This window comes from Tympanuchus pallidicinctus, unplaced genomic scaffold (assembly GCF_026119805.1).
Source record: "Tympanuchus pallidicinctus isolate F22 unplaced genomic scaffold, pur_lepc_1.0 scaffold26, whole genome shotgun sequence".
In the NCBI taxonomy this organism is placed as follows: domain Eukaryota; kingdom Metazoa; phylum Chordata; class Aves; order Galliformes; family Phasianidae; genus Tympanuchus; species Tympanuchus pallidicinctus.
In genome coordinates this window covers 12,023,113-12,045,430 of record NW_026294743.1, presented here as the reverse complement: position 1 = coordinate 12,045,430, position 22,318 = coordinate 12,023,113, and the positions used below count along the sequence as shown (strand labels likewise).

General features: G+C 38.1%; 1 protein-coding gene across 8 annotated transcripts in view; it reads left to right on the top strand.

The window, feature by feature from the left end:
• GRIA2 (glutamate ionotropic receptor AMPA type subunit 2) overlaps positions 1–22,318 on the top strand; it is an 81,203-nt gene that overhangs the window by 27,360 nt on the left and 31,525 nt on the right. For all 8 annotated transcript variants that reach the window (XR_008208497.1, XM_052690338.1, XM_052690336.1 and 5 more), the window contains exons 3-6: positions 8,850–9,089; positions 13,869–14,065; positions 17,501–17,554; positions 19,439–19,600. Coding sequence is in view for 7 of the 8 variants with exons in the window: in XM_052690338.1 (XP_052546298.1) it covers positions 8,850–9,089; positions 13,869–14,065; positions 17,501–17,554; positions 19,439–19,600 (653 nt within the window). In the remaining variant the exon portion in view is untranslated. The remainder of the gene's footprint in view (positions 1–8,849; positions 9,090–13,868; positions 14,066–17,500; positions 17,555–19,438; positions 19,601–22,318) is intronic.

Genomic DNA, 22,318 nt, shown 5'->3' with positions numbered 1-22,318 from the left:
CTTTATTGTCCTGATGCTCTCTGTGCTGTTTTAGCTTTTGAATAACCTCTTTATTGAAAGAATTGTATAATCAGAGCAACAAGGTGTTCGCTAAGGTTTCTAATTAGCAGGATTTTACTGTATTTCTGATTTGTATTACTAATGATGTTTATTGAATGGTATTTGAAGACTTCAGAAATATGTAATGCTTCTGTTACTTCTACACTCCTTGGAAAAACAGGGCATGCAGATAGGAACGTGTGTCATGTGAGTACTAGATCATTTGTAAATCCACATAAAGCCTAGCAATTAGTTTAACAGCTAATTGTCCTAGTGAATGTCATCAGTAAGTCATCACTGGAATTAGAGTTCATGTCTTGAACTGCAGCCTAGTAAGACAGGAAAGAAAAGAAAAGCACTTGTGATGCAGCGTGCCCTTTGCTGTGGGTAGATGCTTTAGGTTGGAACAGCGCAGGCTGGAAGTTGTTCCAAGTGGAAGAGGGTCGTGGGTTTGGCTGTAAGGGAGTAACAGTTGTTAGGGTAGGGAATCAAGGCCTCGTGTGTCGGGCTTATTATCACATTAACCGTTAGCTTGTGGAAGATATTCTCTGCAGAGGTATCTTTATGCCAACAGTTCCAGCTAGAAGATTTATTTTAAAAGTGAGTTCAGCCATCTGGAGAGTGTGAGCCTTGGGATAGGCAGGGCAGAGTTGCAGCAAAGTTGCTTGTTGTCTGATGACTGTGTGGTCTGAAGGGCTGCGAGCTGCAGTGGTTTGCACTATGAGAGGGCTCCCAGTTTCATCAGTTCAGAGAGAGATGTAAGCAGTCTAGGAGTGGATTTCAGCCTTTTCCTCATATTGGAGGTATTGCAGGTCAGAAGTGACTGGCTGGAATATAGCAGATTGTTCCTTTACAACTGTAGTATGAAGTATTTTGAGAGCAACAGGTCGCTTATTTCCTGCTGTACTTTCTCTGCCTTTGGAAATCCTCTTCTCTTCTTTATTCCTTATAGCAGTTTTCTTAAAACTTATCTTCATTTTATTTTATTTTTTTTTCCAAGACAGTTTCAGTATCTTTCATTAGAGCTGACTTCTCTATAGCTTGCAGCGTGGCTCTGAAAAGCCAGTGGTTTCCTCTTAGATTTGATTATGTGCACCTGCATCCAGAGGTGGTATTTGTTGAACACTTACAGCGACAAATTTTATGTTACTGCAAGATTGTAATTGTTCAGGAAGGTACAAACAAGTGACAAAGGCAGATTTATAAGATGGCTTTAAATCTGAAGGAAACAAATACATGAAAGTTAAATTTCACTAAGTAGAAATAGAACTTTTCTTTATTTGAGGGAGTTTGGGGAGACTTTGATGCAGGGTAGGGAAGCTTCTGGAAGAATGGTTTGGTTTTTGCAGACGAGGTAAAATTACGTTTGGTATTAAAAAGACTTGCCAGGTCACCAGATTCTGAGCTTAGGAAGAATTGTACTTGCAGCTGGTAGTATAGAATTACAGTATGTTGTTATAGTATAGAATGGCTTGAGTTGTAAGGGACATTAAAGATCATCTGGTTCCAAACCTGCTGTGGTCAGGGTTGCCACCCACTGGATCAGGCTGCCCAGGGCCCCATATAGCCTGACCTTGAAATAGGGATCTAGACAAGCACACTAGCATCCTACTATGTCAGGCTGAGGAAAGCTGGGGTTCTTCAGTCTGGAGAAGAGAAGGCTCTGGGGAACTTAATACCAACTTGCAAGTACCTGAAGGGGCCTACAGGAAAGCTGAGGAGGGACTTTTTAGAATGGCAGGTAGCAACAGGACAAGGGGAAATGGCTTTAAATTGGATGAGAGAAGATTTAGGCTAGGAATTGGGAAGAAATTCTTTCCCGTGGGGGTGGTGAGATGCTGGAACAAGTTGCCCAGCAAGGGTGTGGATGCCCCCTCCCTGGATGCATTCAAGGCCAGGCTGTGAGCAACCTGGCCTATAGCAGGGGATCTTAAAGGGTCCTTCTAACACAAACCATCCTATGATTCTGTGATCCAAAGAGCTCTGTAAGGATTCACTGGATATGGGCATGTTCTTCACGAAAAGACTTGCATTGCATTTTAATTTTATTATGGAATTCTTACTTTATTCATAAAAGCATAATTGTTTTATCATGGTTCTTTCAGTGGTGTTTGCAGTGATTTCTTTTTCATCATGGTAATTGGCCTAGCAATGAAAAAGATTTTAAAATGCTTACAGTACACAGCCAAGCAGTATGTAATTGAATGCAACTGTCATTGAAACAGTCTGTTTTTCTGACCTGTTGTTTCTATCTGAGCACGATGTTTATTTACCACCTTCATTACCAACGCATTAGCATATAAAGAAGCTGTGCCATACCATCATGTACTTTCCTAACAGATGGCCCCTAACTTCTTGGAGGCTTTTTTGTACTTGCCTAAAATATCCTATATTGGCACGAAATTTCTTTTCTCAGCGTGAAGTATGATTGACTGGTCGAAATAAATTAATTTGCCTCTCTTCCGGTCTCTGAGCTGCTTTTGCGCTGCAGCAGTCCAGGTTTTGAATCTAATATTTCACAATGATCAAAGCCTCTGTTGCTGAAAATGGTGTGGAAAGTTCCAGTCAGTCACATGATATCTGAACAGTTAAATTCATAGCAAAAAAACCTGAAGACCACATTTCTGCTGGAGAGGTGGCTCCACCATAGCGGGCCTCTACTGATACTGCAGTCATGGGATATAAATTTTGCTTTCTTCTCTCACTGAGACTGTGACAATTTCTCCTGTTGTCTGTGTGCAAAACAGTAACCTCCTTTCCTTACTTTGTTTAGTAATTGCCAGAGTGTTGCTCAAAGTTGGAAATTCAGTGTAGCAGCATGAGGTATGAATGAGGAGCACATCACCAAGTTCCTAAAGGATTATTTCACTCCTTATTTTTGGGTGCGTTCTCAATATTTGTTATTCATCTGTCTAAGTGAGTCTGGTTGTTGTTGTTTCATTTGTTTGTAAGCACTGTGTGTGTGTATGCACATGCAACCTACAAAGAGGTTGGATGCCCAGTTTGGATTAGTATTGAATTGCTGTAATTCCATGCACGCAGATTTTCATAAATGCTTAGAAAGTCCACCTTAATTAATTGGTGCTAGGGTTAAGAATAGCAAAAAGAGATGTAAAGATTTTTCTGTTCCTTTGTCTTCCAGAAATGCAGCTTATTTTCAGTTCTTATTACCACTGATGTTTTAATTGGCATTGATTTGCTTCCCAGTTTTGCTAAAAGATACCTCGGGACTTTAAAATACCAGACTTTATTTGTTGTTGTTATTCTGTGTTTTACTGAGTCCTAGCATGAAGCTTTGGCCTTTTGTCTTACCTTCCTGAGAGGAAATTTCTCCCTCACATCCATAACGTGACAGTGTAAACCAAATGGGTAAAACCGACCACAGAGACAATAAAAACCAATACAAAAACCAATACAAAAGAATTCTGTAGTCTGTGAAAGTGCATGCAATACCCTGTATGCTATGCTGCATTTTTCTCAGTAGCTTTGGAAGCATTCCATGCTTTTTTTATTCTCATAATGATTTTCTGATGCGGTTTCAATCTTGTGTGAATTCTTTTGGCAGCTGTGGTGCTTGCTTGTTTATTATTTTTGCTACTATTGCACAGTATATTGTTTGTGGTTCCTTTCTGCTGTCTGTTTGTTCTTAATGTTGCCTTTTGGAGGCTGAAATCAACAACTGGGCATTTGATTTCTGTGTCTTGTTCCTGGCTGCTTCTGACACACCTGTCAGCTTTACAGACCAGGAGGAATTTCTTTGTCTTGAGTCCCTTTGCAGGGGCTGTGTCTGATGTTTCTTCACCCTGATGCTGTAGTTTCTTATGTAGAAGAGAATGATTGGACGTGGTTAAATAATATGTGCTAAAGGCTTATTTCCCTATGTCAGTATTGAAGCCATTCCGTTAGCACTGTAGCAAAACAATTTATGACAACAAAATAACATGTGGAGCGATGGTAATGCCAACAGCATTTAAAATGCAAGCTTTGGAGGGTGGAATAGCTTCTTAGTAATTAAAAATTGTCACCGTTGGACAGAAACCAAGTATCAAAACTCTCATATTTACAAATAACAGCAATCCTTATGGCAGTTAAAAGAAGCTTAAGTCATACCTTTTACTTTATTGTATCCTCATGCAGGTACTACGAGACATTTGTTTTAATCATCATATAGTCATAGAATGGCTTCAGTTGGAAGGGCCATAAAGATGTCCAGTTCAAAGTCACTCCTGTAGGCAGGTTTGCCAGCCCTAGGTCAGGCTGCCCAGGATCCCATTCAATCTGGCCTTGAAAATCTTTATAGACTTTAATAGACAAAAGAGGATAATGTAATGGAGAAAGGATTAAATAAAATAAGCTATGAGTACATTGCAGTAAAAAGCAGAAACAGGTATAGTATCAATGGAAGGGTAAATAACTGAGCAGGTAGTTTCTGTTTTCCTTTAACACCACGTTATTTCTCACTGCAGACATAAGCTTAAATTTTTTTGTGTGTTTGTGTGTGTGTTGAATGAATCAAGGCCTTGGTGTTTGGGAAAAAAAGATTAGGACCCATCTTCAGTGTTCAGGAAAGCAATAACAGAATGGATCTTTGCCTCTTAGTTAAATGGAAAAGAATAATTCAAATAGAATATGTAGAGATCTTAGCAATTCCAAGAAGGTTTTGTTGTAACTGTTTCTCAGATACCTTTAATTATTTACCCTGTTCCTTGCTGTCCCCCTTTGTTTACCAGCCTAAGCAAAGCTGTTTAGAAAAGTGATGAGAAAAGGAGTGTATTTTATTCTTGTCCCCTTGCTGCTCTGTAGGCCACTGACCACTTCTGGGAAGTACATAGACCTAAAGAGGAATGCTTTGTATGGAAGAGCTTGAAAGAAATAAATCATAGCAGTTGTTTCTGATGTCTTTAATATGGCTTTCATGTTTCAGTGACTTCAGAGTCCTTATCACCATGATTATTTTTTTTTTACTGTAATAATCATGAACAGCATGTGATTACTTATCATAAAAACTAACATATTCCAACAGTAACAGCATGGCTGTAGACTTGGTGGTCTAATGTATGAATCCTGCCAGAAAGATCTACGCTTTCTGCTTTATAACCCCTGGATCACCATTGCGTACTTAAAAATATTCTCTCTTCTTTCCCCTCCTGCCCTCAGAGAATAAGAGTCCCAAAACAGTTGCAAGCATTTATCTTGTGACATTCTAAATAATAACCGTAGCAAGTTTTTACTATGTTGCACAGGTGCCCTTGTGCTGACCTTTAATAACAATTTCACACGTGCAAGCATAGAACTGAGGAATTTCAGTTCAACCATAACACTGATCACTGCTCATAAACTTTTGAAGCTTATCCTGTTTTTTATGGTAAATCTTAATATCTGCTAGAGTGCATAATGTGCTTACTTTTAAGATTTGCTTAAGTTTTGCTCTATCATTTGGGTTTTCCCTATTGAATTAAATGATTTTATATCTTTGTTGCAGGTTTCTTAATAGTTTGAGAAACACGCAGTGTTTATGCTTTTATACTGATAGTGTGGGGATGGAGTGTTTGTGCTTTTAAACTGGTGTAAGCAGATAGAGATGCTGTCACTTCATTTCCTCAGCCAAAGGATGTGCTTTCTGCTCATCCCTGGCTTGGTGTGGGGGAGATTGAGAGGATGGCACTCAGCTTTCTCAGATGATGTGTACAATTATGGACGGATGATTTTCTGAATGTAAGGATTGTGGGTTGTAAACTCTTGGGTCTTTTTTGAAGATAGTGGGCTAGTTGCATGCGTCCCCCTGAATGGGTGCAGAGCTCCTGCGTTTTTCAAGCACCGTCCAGTGGTATTAGAGGTAATTCAAACAGGAAAGCTGTTTAGAAAATTCACAGCCCTTTTCAGAAGGCTTTTTTTTCAACTTGATCAGTGTTATACCTCGAATGGACTTGAGATAATAGGTCCCTCCAATGGTAACGCCTCCTATTTATTACTGTAGAAACTACAGCAAGTACAAAAAGCACAATAATAATTAATTTATTAATTATTAATCATTTAATAACTTAAGAAACCAGATGAGCTTTAACAAAAGTAAGGGTGGAGTCATGGAGGGAAGGAATAACTGCAAATGTCAGTACAGCCTGGGGGGTGATCTGCTGGAGAGGAGTTTTGCAGAGCAGGACTCGGGTCCTGGTGGACAACAGGTTGGCTTTGAGACAGCAATGTGCCCTGGTTGGACAATGGGATCCTGGGGTGCATTAAAAGGAATGTAGCCAGCAGGGCAAGGGAAGTGATTCTCCTCCTCTGCTCTGCTCTGGTCAGGCCTCACCTGGAGTGCTGCATTCAGTTCTGGGCTCCCCGGTATAAAAAGAAGGCAAAGATCTCCTGGAAAGAGTCCAGTGGAGGGTCACAAAGATGGTAAAGGTCTTGGAGCACCTCTTTTATGAGGTAAGGCTGAGAGAACTGGATCTGTTCAGCCTTGAGAAAAGATGACTCAGAGGTGAACTTATTAAAGCTTATAAAAATCTTGAGTGTACACAGCTAACCTGTTTTCAGCAGTCTGTGGGGACAGGACAAGGGGAAATGGCCCTAAACTTGAGCATAGGAAGTTCTGTACCAGTATGTGAAGGAACTTCTTCACAGTGAGGCTGACAGAGCACTGAAACAGCCTGCCCAGGAAGGCTGTGGATTCTCCTTCTCTGTAGATATTCAAGACCAGCCTGGATGCCTACCTGTGCAGCCTGCTGTAGGGGGCTGCTTTGCAGGGGGGTCAGACTCAATGATCTCTGGAGGTTCCTTCCTACCCCGATGATTCTGTGATACCATTTGACCAAGTGAATTCTCAGCCACAAAGCATTACTTTTCAACATACCACAGTTAGCTATGCATTTTTGCTAGCCATGAAACTAGAGCCTGCAGGCTGTGCTTGTAAGCCTGCACCAGAGGAGGTGACCCACTGTTGCTACTGCTGAATCATATCAGACAGCAGCTCACTGTGCTGACATCCACTGTTCGGTTTCCATCGATATTCAGCAAGCATCAGTGTGACCATGTGCAAATCTTTTCTGCACAGAGGAATTCGGTGGCACACTTTGGCTTCATACACACTTCCATGTCAGCCACCATTCTGTCAGACCGCCTCTCTGCTGCCATCTGTCACATGGCAACAAGATGTAATGGAATATTGGAGGGAAGGTTCAGCCTCTACTGACATGCCACCGACATCTGTCTCTGACATTGCTAGCCAACATAATAAAATAGGAAGCATCACTTTCAGAGCAGTGCTCGTAAATATGGTGTTTATTATAGATGAAGTCTTGTACTCTTGTCCTGGTAGCCTGCGCAGCATCCTTTTATACAGGGGCATTAGTCATTGGTTGTTTTTTAGTCATTTCTATCCTCTCACCTGAGGTGAAATTCTGACCTTTTTAAAGTTAACAGGGGATGTGTTGAAGTTGTTGGACTCAGAATTTCACCCAGGCTGTTTAGATACTTCTAACTGAAGCATAGAAATAGTTACAGTTTGAGATCTGTGCTTGCCAGGTTCACGAGGTGTCTGGACAATTCTGTCACTCATGATACAAATTTTGGGTGGTCCAGATAGAGACAGGAGTTGGACTCAATGATCCTTATGGATCTCTTCCCCTCAAGTTATTCTGCGATTCTATGGTAGACAGGAAAAGCCATGCAAAGTAAATAGAAATTAATAATAACATAATAAAGGGGCTTTTTTTTTTTATTTTAATAAGGATGTGATAACTTTAAAAGAGAAAATAACAAATGTGAGAAGCTTCAAAAATAAGTCAATTTATTTCTGCCCTCATATGTGAATTGTATTCAAGGATTGGTGCTGTTTAGTGCTCTAAACAGCCAGGAGAAGTTAGACTCAGCTATGTAGTGATTTACAGCTATCAGCAGGTCAGATGTAGCAGGGTTTGCAGTGAGGCTGGCTAGGTGCTTTGTCTAAAAGGATTTGCCTCTTGTTCAAGGTGACAGTGTGCAAACCGAAGAATGCGTAGGTGATAGCTCAGAATTAATCAGGGAGGAATTTTTCCTCAATCTATCTTGTTTTTAAAACCTAGGCACTAATATAACTTGCAGTATTAAAGAACAGGATGACCCAGAAGAGCTAGCTCTTCTCTCCAGGCTGCATTTATCAGCAGTGTTCATCAGCTGGCTTGAATTGTCTCCAGTGATAAAAATTGAATAATCAGCAGGTGATTTACATCTGAGGTTATTCTTTCTGCAGCATGACTGCAAGTGTCATCCAGGAAGACCAGCTTTTGCTGAATCTGAAAGCACAGAGAATTAAAATAATGCCTGAAACTCGAGTTTAAAACAAATCAACTTATTTTCTGCAGCTAAGAGATTTGCTTCTAGTTCTGGCTTTGAAACGTTTTCCTTTCTTTCTTTTTTAATTTGGGGCAATATAAAGAATTAAACAAAAAGCTCAGGGAGTCTTGATCTCAGAACCAATTTATTTTTGACGTGACAAAAAAGTTATCTGCTTCCTTTGGTGGTATGGGTGATCATGATGACTCATGTTATAAATTCCAGCTGCCATCGATGTTTATATAGGTGCGTTTAATTTCTAAATAACTTGGACTGCAGGCCACACCTTTGATGTTTGTTGTTGTTTTTACTGAAAGCTTTATATTACTGATTAATAATGCTAGCACATAATTACCTCCATAGCATAGCATTACTGTTCTTTCCCATTGTGAAATTAGACAACTTCATTATTTCTAAGATGTATACACACAATAGGATTCTCAGTGCATTTCTGGGAAAAAAAGAATTCCCACCTAACTGTTTTTCTGTCTCTCTCCTAGTCTGCTCCCAGTTTTCAAGAGGAGTCTTTGCTATTTTTGGATTCTATGATAAGAAGTCTGTAAACACCATAACATCGTTTTGTGGGACTCTTCACGTCTCCTTCATAACTCCGAGCTTCCCAACAGATGGAACACATCCATTTGTCATTCAGATGAGACCTGACCTCAAGGGAGCTCTCCTTAGTTTGATTGAATACTATCAGTGGACCAAGTTTGCATATTTATATGACAGCGACAGAGGTGAGATCCAGTTTTTATTTGTATGCCGTTTGCTAATGGTCTCTTGCTGAAAAGCTGAATTTGCCTTAGAAAACGAGGAGAGGAATACAGCAAAAAACATTTAAATTTACAAATGGTTTCTTAGGACGTGAAAATAGTTTAAATGAGAATGAAATTATAGTGGGCATTAGCAGAATTTCAAGCATGTTCTGATAAGTTATGAGATTATTTGCTTGCTGTGAAACAGTTCCTATGAGTTTTTGTCTTTTTAAATAATCATCTAAGGATTAAAAAAAATAAACTTAAAAGGGCTAAGATACTTTTTCACGTAATGATGCTCGTTATCCACACTCAGCTTTTGAGCCATTTAAAATTAGAGTCAAACACAAACATCAGTAAGCTCATTCTTTCACCAAACGGCTGTTTTCCATGCTGCAACTATAGCTGATTGCTGGAGTTTACCCTTATGAACTGTGAGCTCCAGAGGTAGCTGTCCTGTTATTGGAGGCCTGAAGATGCCACCCACTCTGAGTTGTGCTTCAGCTGTATTTCAGTAGAGTTAAGGAATGTCTGCTAGCACAGATTTACTCCACACAACGTATGAAATCAGTAGCTGAGCAGAAGACGAACAAGAGCCTTGGATGCAGTCCATTCTCCCTTGGAAGCCACCATTGACAGTACTTGAGTTCTTCCCTGCTGTTTATTGTTTTTTTTATTGATGAACCCAAATCCACTGCTTGTAGGCAACTTTTTCAGGGGTACAGCCTGCACAAGTGCAGTGCCCTTTTAAGGGTATAATAATTGTGGCCTAACAATTTATGAACTGTGAAAAATTACTTGCGAGTGATGATGTATCAATTTTTGGAGAAATAGCATCACACAGCATGTTTTGTTTTGACTGCCCTTTGTGGAATTCCCTTGTCATCATTCTGTTTTCAAGTTCTCCTAGTCCAGTAGTCCATGACCAACTTCCTTCTATTCCCAGTTTCATATCTTCCCTTTAAGAAGGCCATCTTGTGTCTTATCTGCATGGCCATTGATCAGAGTTAAATGCACATGAAATCGTAAGGTGGACTTCTGTAAGATTGTAAGTTGGTTAATGTAATATTAAATACACCAGTTTATTGAGTGATGGAGTAATGTTAAATTCTCTGCCTTCTGATGCTTTTTTAAATGTTAAAAGTTGCTCAGATGCTGAAGGGAATACCTCAAAATAGTTCATTCTCACTGTTTTGAGCCCTGAAGTAAGAAAAACTAAAGCTGACATGTGGCCTTCAGCAGTAATGTCATGTGGGTTGATGAACCCCAAGCTTATTTCTGTTGCAGATCCTTTTCAAATGATCACATTAGAATCTGAAACAGTCACTGCCATTTTAGAAAGGACAGATGTGAAATGCTCTGTCAATCAGCTAGCAGTGTGTGGTACATGACCTGCATGTGGTTTATATGTAAGGAATAATGAAAAACACCTGGTGGCTGCTCTGGCCAATGGCTGGGAATAATAGCATGAAACTTCTGTTTGTAGTCACCTTTTGATGATGCCTCTCTCTTATGTTTGTTTGTTTTAGTTGAGGCAAGGCACCCCAGTGACAGTGAGCTCTAAGGCATGAAATTCCTGCCTTTATGCTGAGTGAAATCAGTTCTCCCACTGCCTGCTCTAAGCCTATCGTGCAGAGTCAAGCAGCATGGAGGCAGCACTTCTGATGACATCAGACCTTGAGCAGGCAGGGTTCGCACTTCCTCCAAACGCTTTTGTTTAAGTGTTAATGTGATGTATACTTAAGGAATTACATATAATGTTAGATGCTTCCTCCTTCAGGAATGATGTGAAAAAGACTTACTGCTTGTGGAAGCTAATAGAAATTAGTTTAATGACTTATTCCAAAAGCAAAATTTACTGCAACTTTTACAGCTCCTCTGTGTCTGGAGGCTGACTGAATGAAGTGCAGAACAATTTCATATCTCATTCTTGTCTGTAAGAAGTTAAGCCATTCACTGTGTGCATGTCCAAGCTGTTTCTGGTTTAATGTGGCACTTGATGTCATGTAAAGTGGCTTACACTGTATCCTCCTTGCTTTCTCTGTGATGCCAGTACTAAGCAGTGCAGTTTGGAGAAAGCAATGACATGAACATAAGATTCTCTTTGTAACAGAGCTGCTAATTTAGTCAGCCTCTTTTCATTCCTCCCTTTCAGAACTCACAGAATTAACAGTCTGTCTCATCTTAACTGTAAGTGGTCCAGGTACATGAAGTTCCCAAATGGAAATACTCATGCAGTCACAACCACCAATTGGAGTTGCTAGAATTTTATCCTCTGCAGATTTATACTTCCTTTACTCTGTAGAGATCATTCCTCAAAAGCAGTGCTGTAAATAATTTTTTTTTTTCACTTTCTGTTGTGTTGTTGCTATCAGAGTAAACTAAACTGTTTGAGGATGACAGATCTGTCACCACTAAAAAGCAACAAATCTGCTCACTGCAGAGGGTACTCCAAAAAAAAAAAAAAAAAAGGAGTCCCTAGGAAAAGTGGAAGATGAGAAGAAAAAAATATAGAAACTCATTAAAATGGATTGCAGTACCATTAGCAGCCCTCAAGGACATGTTTGAAAACCTAGAATCTACTAAATCAGATCTGAAACAGTGATTCAGATTATATTTAATGTCTTGTTAATTTTTGGGATCGTTTTATTATAACTATTTCTTTAATTTCAGGTATGTGGAAGAAGCAAAGCTGTTAAACACAGGAACAGAATGCGACTAAACGAATAATATGCACTGCAAAATTATCAGATCCTTTAGGGTCTTCACTGCTGTATTACTAATAAAGATGATTTTACATTGAAAAATGTGCAAACGAAGCAAAGCAAACAGTGCACTTCATAATGAAAAATCATAAAATTTAGATGATTTGAAGCAAAAGAACTTGACACATGTTTAAACCAAGCCCATAGGAATTAGCACACTACACAAGTATGTTCACACATGCTAGAACTTTGGGTTTTTAGGAACCTGCAAAAGCATTTGTTTCTGAAAGTTGGTTTAATTTTCCTTGCTCTTTTTTCCTCTACTTGTTATGCATTGAAATTTTCATTGCTAGCTTCATCCAAAGTATATTTTTTCAAGATATACTTTGTATATACAACTTTACTTGTATATACCTCTCAGAATAAGATTTCCCTCTTATAAAACTTGTTCTTGATGTTAGGAAGTGTTATTCAGCAACTGAGTGAGCTGCACATGACTACCTCTGATATCACAGAGATGCGTAGTAAAGAAGTTGTCATTTCCTTGGAAAATGCCTTGACATTTCCTCTTGAAATTGGAACAAAAAGCTTCTACGATAATTCAGTCTTAATTCCATTTTAAGAAGCAACACCAGTAATCTAAAAGCAAAATTGAACGTGGGTTTTGTATTCCCAGGAACAGAAAACGAAAAATCTGCAATAGCAGAAATTGTTTGTCTTGAGTGATCTCCCAAAAGAATTAAAAAGGAACGCAAGTAAAGAATTGCCATTAAGAACATTTTTTTGAAGTATAGAATTACTTTGAATAGTTGATAATATTTTAAGATACTCTTTACGTCTTTTAGGTCACTTATGTTCGTTATCTTTTTCTGGGAAATGAAAACATGTCTTTAACATGTCATAAATAATTTGTGTGCCCTTGGACTGTAGCTGTCTTTTATTCTAAAATACTCATTGCATGACATATAGAACTTCCTATACTTCAGTATAGAAAGCCAGAACTATCTGACATATCACTGAAATTATGTTTTTGGAAGCCTGCCATTTTCTTCCTTTGCTGATGACCAGTCTTATATGTATTGCTGTTCCTTATTACTGCTTTCGCTCCAGAAGCTGAATTGCTAAAACTGACTAATGTGTTTACAAACTTTGAGGCAAATTGATTCTTAGTACTTTCTTTCTACAGTTATGTTCATAATCACTATCATTTCTCACGAGGGTTATCCTTGAAGCTTCCTTTTACATGCCTTTTCATTTCTTTGCACATGAATGCACGTCTCTATTCTCTGTTATTTAATCTTTGAAAAGGAAAAATGAGTCAAGTGAAATCTTCACTGATTTTACAGTGTTTTGTAGGCAATTGAAGCTATGCAGACATCATAGCTTCCAGAAATATGCCAAAATGCTAAAATAGCAGCAAAAATCTACAGACCGCTGCTAGGTGCTAATGCTGGGCCTACGGATCTGTGTGGAAAAAAATACATGCAATCAAATTTTCTTTCATTATCAGGGATTGATTGTGGTCTGCAGAAATAATAGCTCAGTTATCTGGGTTGTGATTATAGGCAACAGAAATAATAACTTCTCATAACTCTGAAACATGAGAATTTTGCCACAGGCCTCAGTGAGATCAGGATTTAAATAGGTTACTGCTTAAGTATTGAGAGCAGGAACAGTTAAATAGAATTTAGTAATAAAGAGCTGATCCTCTTTCTGTAATTGGATCATTTTTCTCCTGGAAGACCTCATTCTGTGTGCATAGGATTCCAGCAGTGAATCAGTGAATTGGCAAAATCCCCTTCTGAAAAAAAGTTGAAGCAAAACCAAAATATTGTCCTTATAAGGCTCTGTTCTGATCCCTTCCAGTTGTTTAAATACAATTTTCACTCAAGAAAGTTGGACGCATATCTTCATTTCTGATTTCTAGCTACATGTGACACTTCAAACAAGTGATTGTGTAATCTTAAATAAGTAATCTCATAAATCATCTTCCAGAAGCTTGTTAGTCCTGAAGCTTTGTCAGTTATACCTTCTGCTTTCTCCTGTGCATCACTAGGGTTATCAACATTGCAAGCTGTGCTGGATTCTGCAGCTGAGAAGAAGTGGCAAGTGACTGCTATCAACGTAGGAAACATTAACAATGACAGAAAAGATGAAACATACCGTTCACTATTCCAAGATCTAGAGGTGAAAAAGGAAAGGAGAGTGATTTTGGACTGTGAGCGCGATAAAGTCAACGACATTGTTGATCAGGTTTGCTGTTCCCTATTTCTCAGTTATGGCAATTATTTATATTCTGTAAAAAGCATAATGAGTTTGTTTCTGTCGATCCTGTTTTTGTGGTCATTATACATCTTTTGGAAGTGACAGATTTCTGTTGAGAGCCACATACACACTGGACAGAAAGAGATCGTGCAAATCCTGTAATTGCTCCTTCTGTTCAAATGCAGGATAATTCTCTCTGGATCATCTGGTATGGCTTTCTATCCTGATTATTTTTAAAAAATCTCGTTAAGACTACTTTGCAATCTGTCTAGGTATTGTACTACATTATATGTACTTCCTGCACTATTGTAAATGGTGCTTTACAGATAGATATGTAAGTCTATGGGTTATTTTGCTGTGTGATTTCTAATCTTTTTTTTTTTTTTTTTCTTCCAAAAAAACTTATACATCTTGGAGGACTGCATCAGCAGCTTATCTTTTTCATTCAGTTTTCCTCATAATTCCTTGTTTTAGTTTCTCTCTTCTTTTGTCACTGTCTTATGATGTGATAACCAAGTTAGGACACTGTCTTCCATAGTGAGGGCTTCTTGAACTTTCAGCAAAGCAGAAAGATGCCATCTCCCCACCCACCTGTATATTGTTTATCAAAATTATTTATTTACTTACTTGAATTTTCTTTGTATAGCAGCATCACAGTGCTCTGATTCAAATTCCTGTATTGCCTCCAAATCCACCCCTTCAGTCCTAGTGTCTAGGTGGGTCCAGATGGATCTTTTCAGCGTTGTTTTTTTATCTTGTTTACTGCTTTCATGCATACACAGCGCAATGGAAGACTAAGAACAATTCTGTACTGATTTAAACTTGACCATGCGAGACAGTGCATCATCCTTAGGAATATATTAGCTAGGTTTAGTTGCATTTGGTTGGGTTTAGTCTGAAGCTTTTTTGGAGGGTTTGTTATTTTAGTCTTCACTGTGAAAATGATCATAGCTTGGAGAGGCTCAGGCACTGAGCATTGTGTTTGAGCATGCAAACTGAATGCATTCTATTTGTGTGTTTTTATTTTGAAATTGTACCCAGAAACTATTTCTGCAATTTTCAGGATTAATTTTAATTTGATCCTGTCCTTCAGGGCATTCACAACCTCTCTCTGTCACCATCTGCAGTGTTTTATAATCATATTTTTTGATTCGTCATACTGATTGGAAAAAAAACCAATAAATTTCATGTCATTCATATGTGTACTGAACAGAGCAATGCTTGAGAGAAACACTGCTTACCACTTATCAGACAGTTGTTTGCTTACCTTACACTGACTTTTGTCCACGTTTCCTTAGGAGCTTATAATGATGTCACACAATGAGAGCCTTATTAGGCTGGACGTGTTGCACCCGCTGTTTCCTCAGCCTTCCTGACAGATAATATCACATTAGAGAAAGGAAAGAAATTGCTTTGACATATTTTGATTTTGACAAGAGTACACTGACTGTTTATCATCTTAATATCCTTTAAAATCTATACAATCAGATATATAATTTTAATCTCTTTTGTGATACAAAGACTAATTTTTTTCAGTTTCACCTTGTGCTGCTTTTTAATGACAGGAACCATCACTTTAGTTACCGTGCATTCTTACTAGCTTTGTCTCTGTTTGTAATATACCTGTTGTTTTCTTTTGGCTTCTTATTTTGAGTGCATCTCTAGGATATTTTTCATACCCTTGTTGCACATTGACAGGTCGTACCTTAGTTGAGATTTAGACTTTCTCACTTTATCCCCGCAGACTTGTGTCACTTCTGAAGGCATATGGATGGATAAACTCTTGTTTCTGCTCATCTGATTTTCTAAGTCACTGAAGAGTGTTAAAAGTTGTGGATCAGCCACAGGGATCGTTGTAATTCCAATCATTTATTCACATCAAAATAGTTTTCTGCTTTGCTGCTAAGTGTCAGCTGTCTCATGGGTTTAGCCTTGAGATTCTCTTTGAAAGATACCCTACCAGCTTCTGGTGTTTGATCTGTTTTCTGGAGTCCTTTATCCCTACTCTTTTGCTCCTATGACTCCATTACCTTAAGGTAAACCCCGCTTTGATGTTCTCAAGTAGTCCGAAATAAATGCTAAAATGACTATTTTTCTGTTAATTTTCTCTCCCACCTAAAATGAATAATCATCCTAAGAAAGGATTTCTGGGAGTACCTGTAAGTTTTTTTTGGCCTGTGAGTTTCTTTGACTGTGTCATTCTGATTTTCTTTTCTAACTGCTAGTTAGGTACATTGGGTTCTACTTTACTAGCAGATTTATTTGTTGAAAAACCCTTCTAATTCTAGGCAAAAAACCCCAAACCAACAACCCAGAACAACCAAAAGCCATGCCTCAGCAAAAGCCTTTTCCTGAGCGTGCCTTCAGCCTTTTGTATCAGAATGCCTTTTCTTTTTCCTTATTACTTTTACTGAGAAGTGCACAGTGGGCTTTCTGTTGACCAGTTTTTTTCCTGGATTTTGGAGTATCATATGCTTTCTTGATACATTAAGCTGCAAATTCTCTGCTTTCTTTCTTGCTTTCCATTCTTGAACAAACCTTCTTCAGTATTTTTGTTTATCTCACTCACTTCAGAAGCTGTGTCCCAGTAATGCTTTGTGGTCCTTGGATCACTATACAGACATACAGTGTTTTGCAAAGCTCTTCCTTCATTCTTTTTTTTTTTTTTTCCTCCTATGCAACAGCTTCTTTGCCAGATTACAACCATTTATGTAAGAGTTGAAGCTGAAAAATACTTTGAGTTCACTCCTGTTGTTCTCATTGTTCAAAAGATGGAAGAAATCTCTAGAGACCTATTTTCTCCCATTTCCTTTCTCTGGAGAAGTGTTTTGCTTCCAAGTGCAAACTTCCCCGTGAAGATATAGTCTTAATTAGGATTATATGGGAGAAAAATCCTTGATACATGCTTGCCAGTGGAGATAGCTGAGAAACCACCAGCTGGCTTTGAGAGAGATTATAAGGAAGCTTTAGGACAACAAACAACAATTTGAGCTTCTAAAATTTCCTCATAATGTGGATTCTTTCATTTATGTTGTAATGCTTTTTGTTTTAAGTTTTTGGTTCAAGAAATGTTACAAAACTGCTACAAATGGAGCAGAACCTAAGCGAGAAGGCCTAAGTCACAGTGATTCTTCTGGTTCAATCTACTCTGTGGTACCCATTCCTACCTCTAGGGGTTGAACCTTTAATATGAAGCATTCAAGTCCTCTTACAGATTTTGGAGCTTGATCTTCAGTATGACAAATTTCTACCAGCGGGGAGTATTTTCATGAGGTAAAATAAAAGTACAGCACTCAACAAACTCACTATTGCATATGATAAAGTTCATAACTGACTTTTAGATCGTATTATGTTTAGTGATTAAGTCTTAGTCTGCCTATCAGCTGAACGTTCTTTGTCATGGGTACTTTTTTTTTCTTACAGGTTATCACAATTGGTAAACATGTTAAAGGATACCATTATATTATTGCAAATCTGGTAAGCAGTTTTAGTATTTAAAATACCTGCACTACACATTTTGCTGTTCATGGAGGCACATAAACTAGTACTGTATTTTCAATGAATGCTTAGAAGATAAAGAAAAGCTAAATATATTTATTCTTGTCAAATATATGTGCATGTTCAGATAGTGTTTGTTTTATTGGCTGAGTCTTTTCAGAGCTTAAATGCTTCCTGTTAAATTCCTGTCAATGGGATTGAAGTATGCTCAGCAACTCCAGTAGAGGTTTGTCCATTTTTCTGCATACTGTAGGAAAGTCAGTGTAGGTAGGAAAATCAGAAAAACAGCTTTCCAGACCATGGTCTGATGCATTCATCCAGATAACTCTTGTTTCTTCTCTCACTGCTTTAGTTTTTAAAAATCAGAGCTCTCAGCTTTGATTCTGCTGGGCTACTGAATCTCACCTTCACACATCCTCATTACTCAGGTTGGCGTGGCAATCAGTTTGATAGAATATCTCCTTGAACAATCAGGCAGTACAGCTAATACTGTTCCTAAGGGGGAAGAGAAGGTTCAGGAAACTCTCAGAATTGTCAAGGTTGTTTTTTGAAATTCTTAAAGATGAATGGCCATTTTACTGACATCAAAGTCAACAGTACTTATGGACTTCAGCTAGAGAATCTGATAGTTTTTTCTGCAATGGATAAAGCAAAGTCTGGGCTTGAATGTCCACTGCTCTGCTCCACAAAAGAGCTTTGAGGGTTGTATGGTGAGAATGCTTTTATATAATTTATTTATTATCTTTATTCCTGGAGCTTGATACGGTTTGACTAACAAAAATTTCAGCAAAGCCCCTAAATTGCTCTGATTTGCACTCTTTTTCATAGTAATTTTAGAGGGAGTTGAGAATACAGAATGACTGTAGTGTGCCTAATTACACTTCATATAGAGCCCATATTTCCTCCTAGCCTTTAATCAAAAGTCCTCTTCCCTTCGGACAAGAGTATTCTGAAAAGTTATCTATGTTGCTATATAAGAAGGAAGGCTTTGAGAGTTCAAGGTCTCTTTAAAAGTATAACAGTGTGGATCCATATTTGTATTTGTTAACTGATTTTTTTGGAACAAAGAAGTTAAGGTATTGCATGTTCACAAGAAAAGCAAAAAGTCATACAGAATTTGAAAATTCCCTGTGTTTGTGCTGCATTTGTTGTATAAATATTTTTGGTCTCAAAGGCAATAAGCGTTTTGGAAAGTTGCCTGGTGTATTTCATTACGTTGACTGCTTGCTATTTTAGCCATCGCTTGGCTTGCTACAGTAAGATTTTCAAGCCTATAAGATTTTAAGCACATTGAATCATTATATTTTATAGCTGTCTATTACCATATTCGCTTACTGTGTGTTTGTAAAGGTAAATTTCTCATATGTACCATATATATATGATGGTGATTTCAAAAAGTGTTCTATCAGGAAGAAAACTTTAGTAGTCTTTGATTATATTGTCTTTATACTGATGGACAGGATTAGACATCCCTCATTTAATTTGCATAAATGAACTGTTTTAGTGTAACCCACTTTCATTTTATATATTTAAAAAAAAACAACCGGCCAGGCTAAAATTTTCTCTCCTATCTGTTACTGACTTTGTAATCTAAGTAGTCCCATTGAAATTAACAGTTATTTTTGTTCTAAGGAAGTTATGATGGCAAAGGTAGCACTTCTTCTATGGAAGTATAAGACTACTGAGCAACAAGAGGCATTGTTGGCTGGCAGCCCAGGATTTTGACTTGGATCCTGTTTGAAGAAAACATTTGGCATACACATTTGCAATAGACGTCATATGGTGATGCTTTTATATGTATAAGGCAACTGAGAGATCTGCCAGAACTACTGGAATAACAGACATGATGTTTTCTGTGCCCAGGGATTTACTGATGGGGATCTATCCAAAATTCAGTTTGGAGGAGCTAATGTCTCAGGATTTCAGATAGTTGACTACGACGATCCTTTGGTGTCAAAATTTATACAACGTTGGTCAACGTTAGAGGAAAAAGAATATCCTGGTGCACACACTAGTACGATAAAGGTACGTCTGGCATTTGTTTTAACTGTGACAGGATGAACAGGAAGCAAGGGGATTGGATGAGAAAGACAAGAGAGAAAAGCTGACAAAATCAGCTGTGCCAATCCTAATGTTTTCTCTGGGGTACTTTTAGCATTCTCTATAATTGTGCTGGTTCAGCAGAGATACTGCACTGTCAAAGAATGTTAAAGACAGCATCAGTTTTTCTTGTATAACTGTAAATCTTTGCCTGACAACTTGTTAGGAATATTTTGATGTGATATATTAAGTAGCTGCTGACTTCTTTTTGATTTGTCTCTTTCTCCTAGTTTTAAAATGTTCTGGAGGGGCGCATATGTAGTCATACGCATGTTCTCAGGGAGCACAGATCTAACACTTCCTGTCCTACCAAAGAAATGATAAACCAGTTGCTCTGGGACAGGTGACTAAATCCTACAAAAACTTACAAAATTAAACAGTGTGCCTGAGGTACAGAACTATGGTCTATTCCAGGTCTAAGTGACTCAAGATGTGACGTTGTGCAAAAAGGTAAACTTCCTTGCCTCAGCTGTCCCTCAGCATAAAACTGGGATAATCTTGTCTTATCTAGCAGTTACAGAGATCAATTATTGCTTTGGAAATTTAATGCAATCATAAATTTTATTTAAAATGATTTAAGTGTATTTAAGTGATTCTCAAGTGTATCACCACAAAAGAAAGAAATGGCAAATGTTCTAAGCGTAAGTTTTTATAGGTTCAGTATGAAGTATTTTCTTGACTGGTAATGAGGTGAATAAAAACCTTCTGCAAGAAATGGAACATGCTGCAAATTCCTGAAACAGAAATCCCTTGAAGTGCCCAACCTTAATGTTTATTATATATATGTAGATAGATAGATAGCTTACGGGTTCTTTTTTTTTTTTTAATACCATATTTTGAAAACATATTTTGAAGCTATGATTTTTCTGTGGTTATTTTTGTATTTAATCTTCTGTTCTTTGAGAGAACAAGTAAATTTTTCTTGTACTGTTTAACAGAAGAAGCTAGGGCCCATGTCATGCCTTTAGATGAAAATGGCCTCAAGAAATGGCCTCAGGTCGCATCAGGGTAAGTTTAGGTTGGATATGAGGAAACACTTCTTTACATAAAGGGCTGTTAAGCACTGGAATGGGCTCCCCAAGAAGGCAGTTGAGTCCCCATCCCTGGATGTGTTTAAGAACCGTTTGGATGTGGTGCTCAGGGACATGATTTAGCAGAGGGCTGTTAGAGTTGGGGTAGGATTGTCAGGTTGTGGTTGGAGTCAATGATCTTTAAGGTCTTTTCCAACCTGAGCAATACTGTGATTCTAGATGCATTCTTTTTATATTTGTGCAATATGTGTTTCTGTCATTCAGGCAAAAGACAAGGGATGAACTGACTGTGGATGATTAGTAAAATTCTTTTTGTGTGTCGCTGGTTTTCAAGGGATGAAATCTGCCTACCTTTGCTAATGTTGCAGAATCTTAATCTGGAAGTAATCACAGTGAAAGGCATAAGTCAAAAAAATAGTTGCTGTGATTTGTTACAACATAAATTTGTCATTTTTTCACAGTTACTATCTTTACATCTTCCTTCTTGGTTCTTTTTGATTATATTAGAAATTGAAGGCCATAAAAGAGAATATTTGGAATATCATCTAGTTTTGGAGTTTGCTTTTTTATGGATAGGAAAAATAAATGAAAAGATTATTTCCATAAACTCCATGTTTCAGAGCACATTTTAAATTAAATTAAAATGCCCGATCTGATTTTTATCTTTGTTTGCATAGTATCTCCACAAGGAATATATGGGATTGCACTGCTATTTGGATAGAAGTTATATTAAATTATCTGATCATTTATAAGTGAGAGGAGTATTGGGGAGGAGAAGGGAGTAGATGTTTGCTGCAGTGCTTGTAGAAGATTGGTTGTATCAATTGCTGTGTTTCTTAGCATAGGTTTCTATTTTTGCCCTTGTACAGATGTGACTTGTCAGGTTCCCTTCGATTATGTGTGAGGCACAGAGATGTCATATTTCATTGCCATCCTAAGGGATCTAGAGGCAGAGGAGAATGATGGCCACAGCAGAAACAGGGCAAGAAAGACCTTCAAGCAGTCATCCAGTCCATCTTCCTTGCCTGAAGGCTGAATCGAATACACCTGTGTAATTCCTGATGGATAGTGATTTCACAGCTTTCCCAGATGTTCAATTTAAGAGCAAACACAGACCAGCTTTTTGCTTTTTTTGACTAACCTAAGCTAGGCTTTGTCTCCAGATCCCTTACTGCTGTCTGCTGCTTATGTATGAGCACACTCTCCTTCTATATTTGAAGATGGCTGCTGTATTTGTCCTACCTGCTGAACTAAATAATCCCTCTTCCCTTGGATTTTCTGCCCTCAGATCCTTTTGCTCATCTTGCTCTAGAATCTTTCTAGTTGGGACTCATCTTTTTTGAAATTCCAGACTGGGTTCTGCTCCTCAGCTGAGTGCTGCACTGTACATGGCTTTGTGTGGCTCAGAGCCATTCTTTTCAGTGCTTCTTTTTGTGATACTCTTTTTACCACCATCATGGCACAGTTCAACTACATTTGTCATGAAATGCATACTGACATCCAGAGCTTGTGCTGCATTGCTTTTCTGTACTGCTGCCAGTTTAGACAGTCTCATCCTAAGTCTGTACATTTAATCATTCCTATAAAATACAGGATTTTACATCTATTCCTG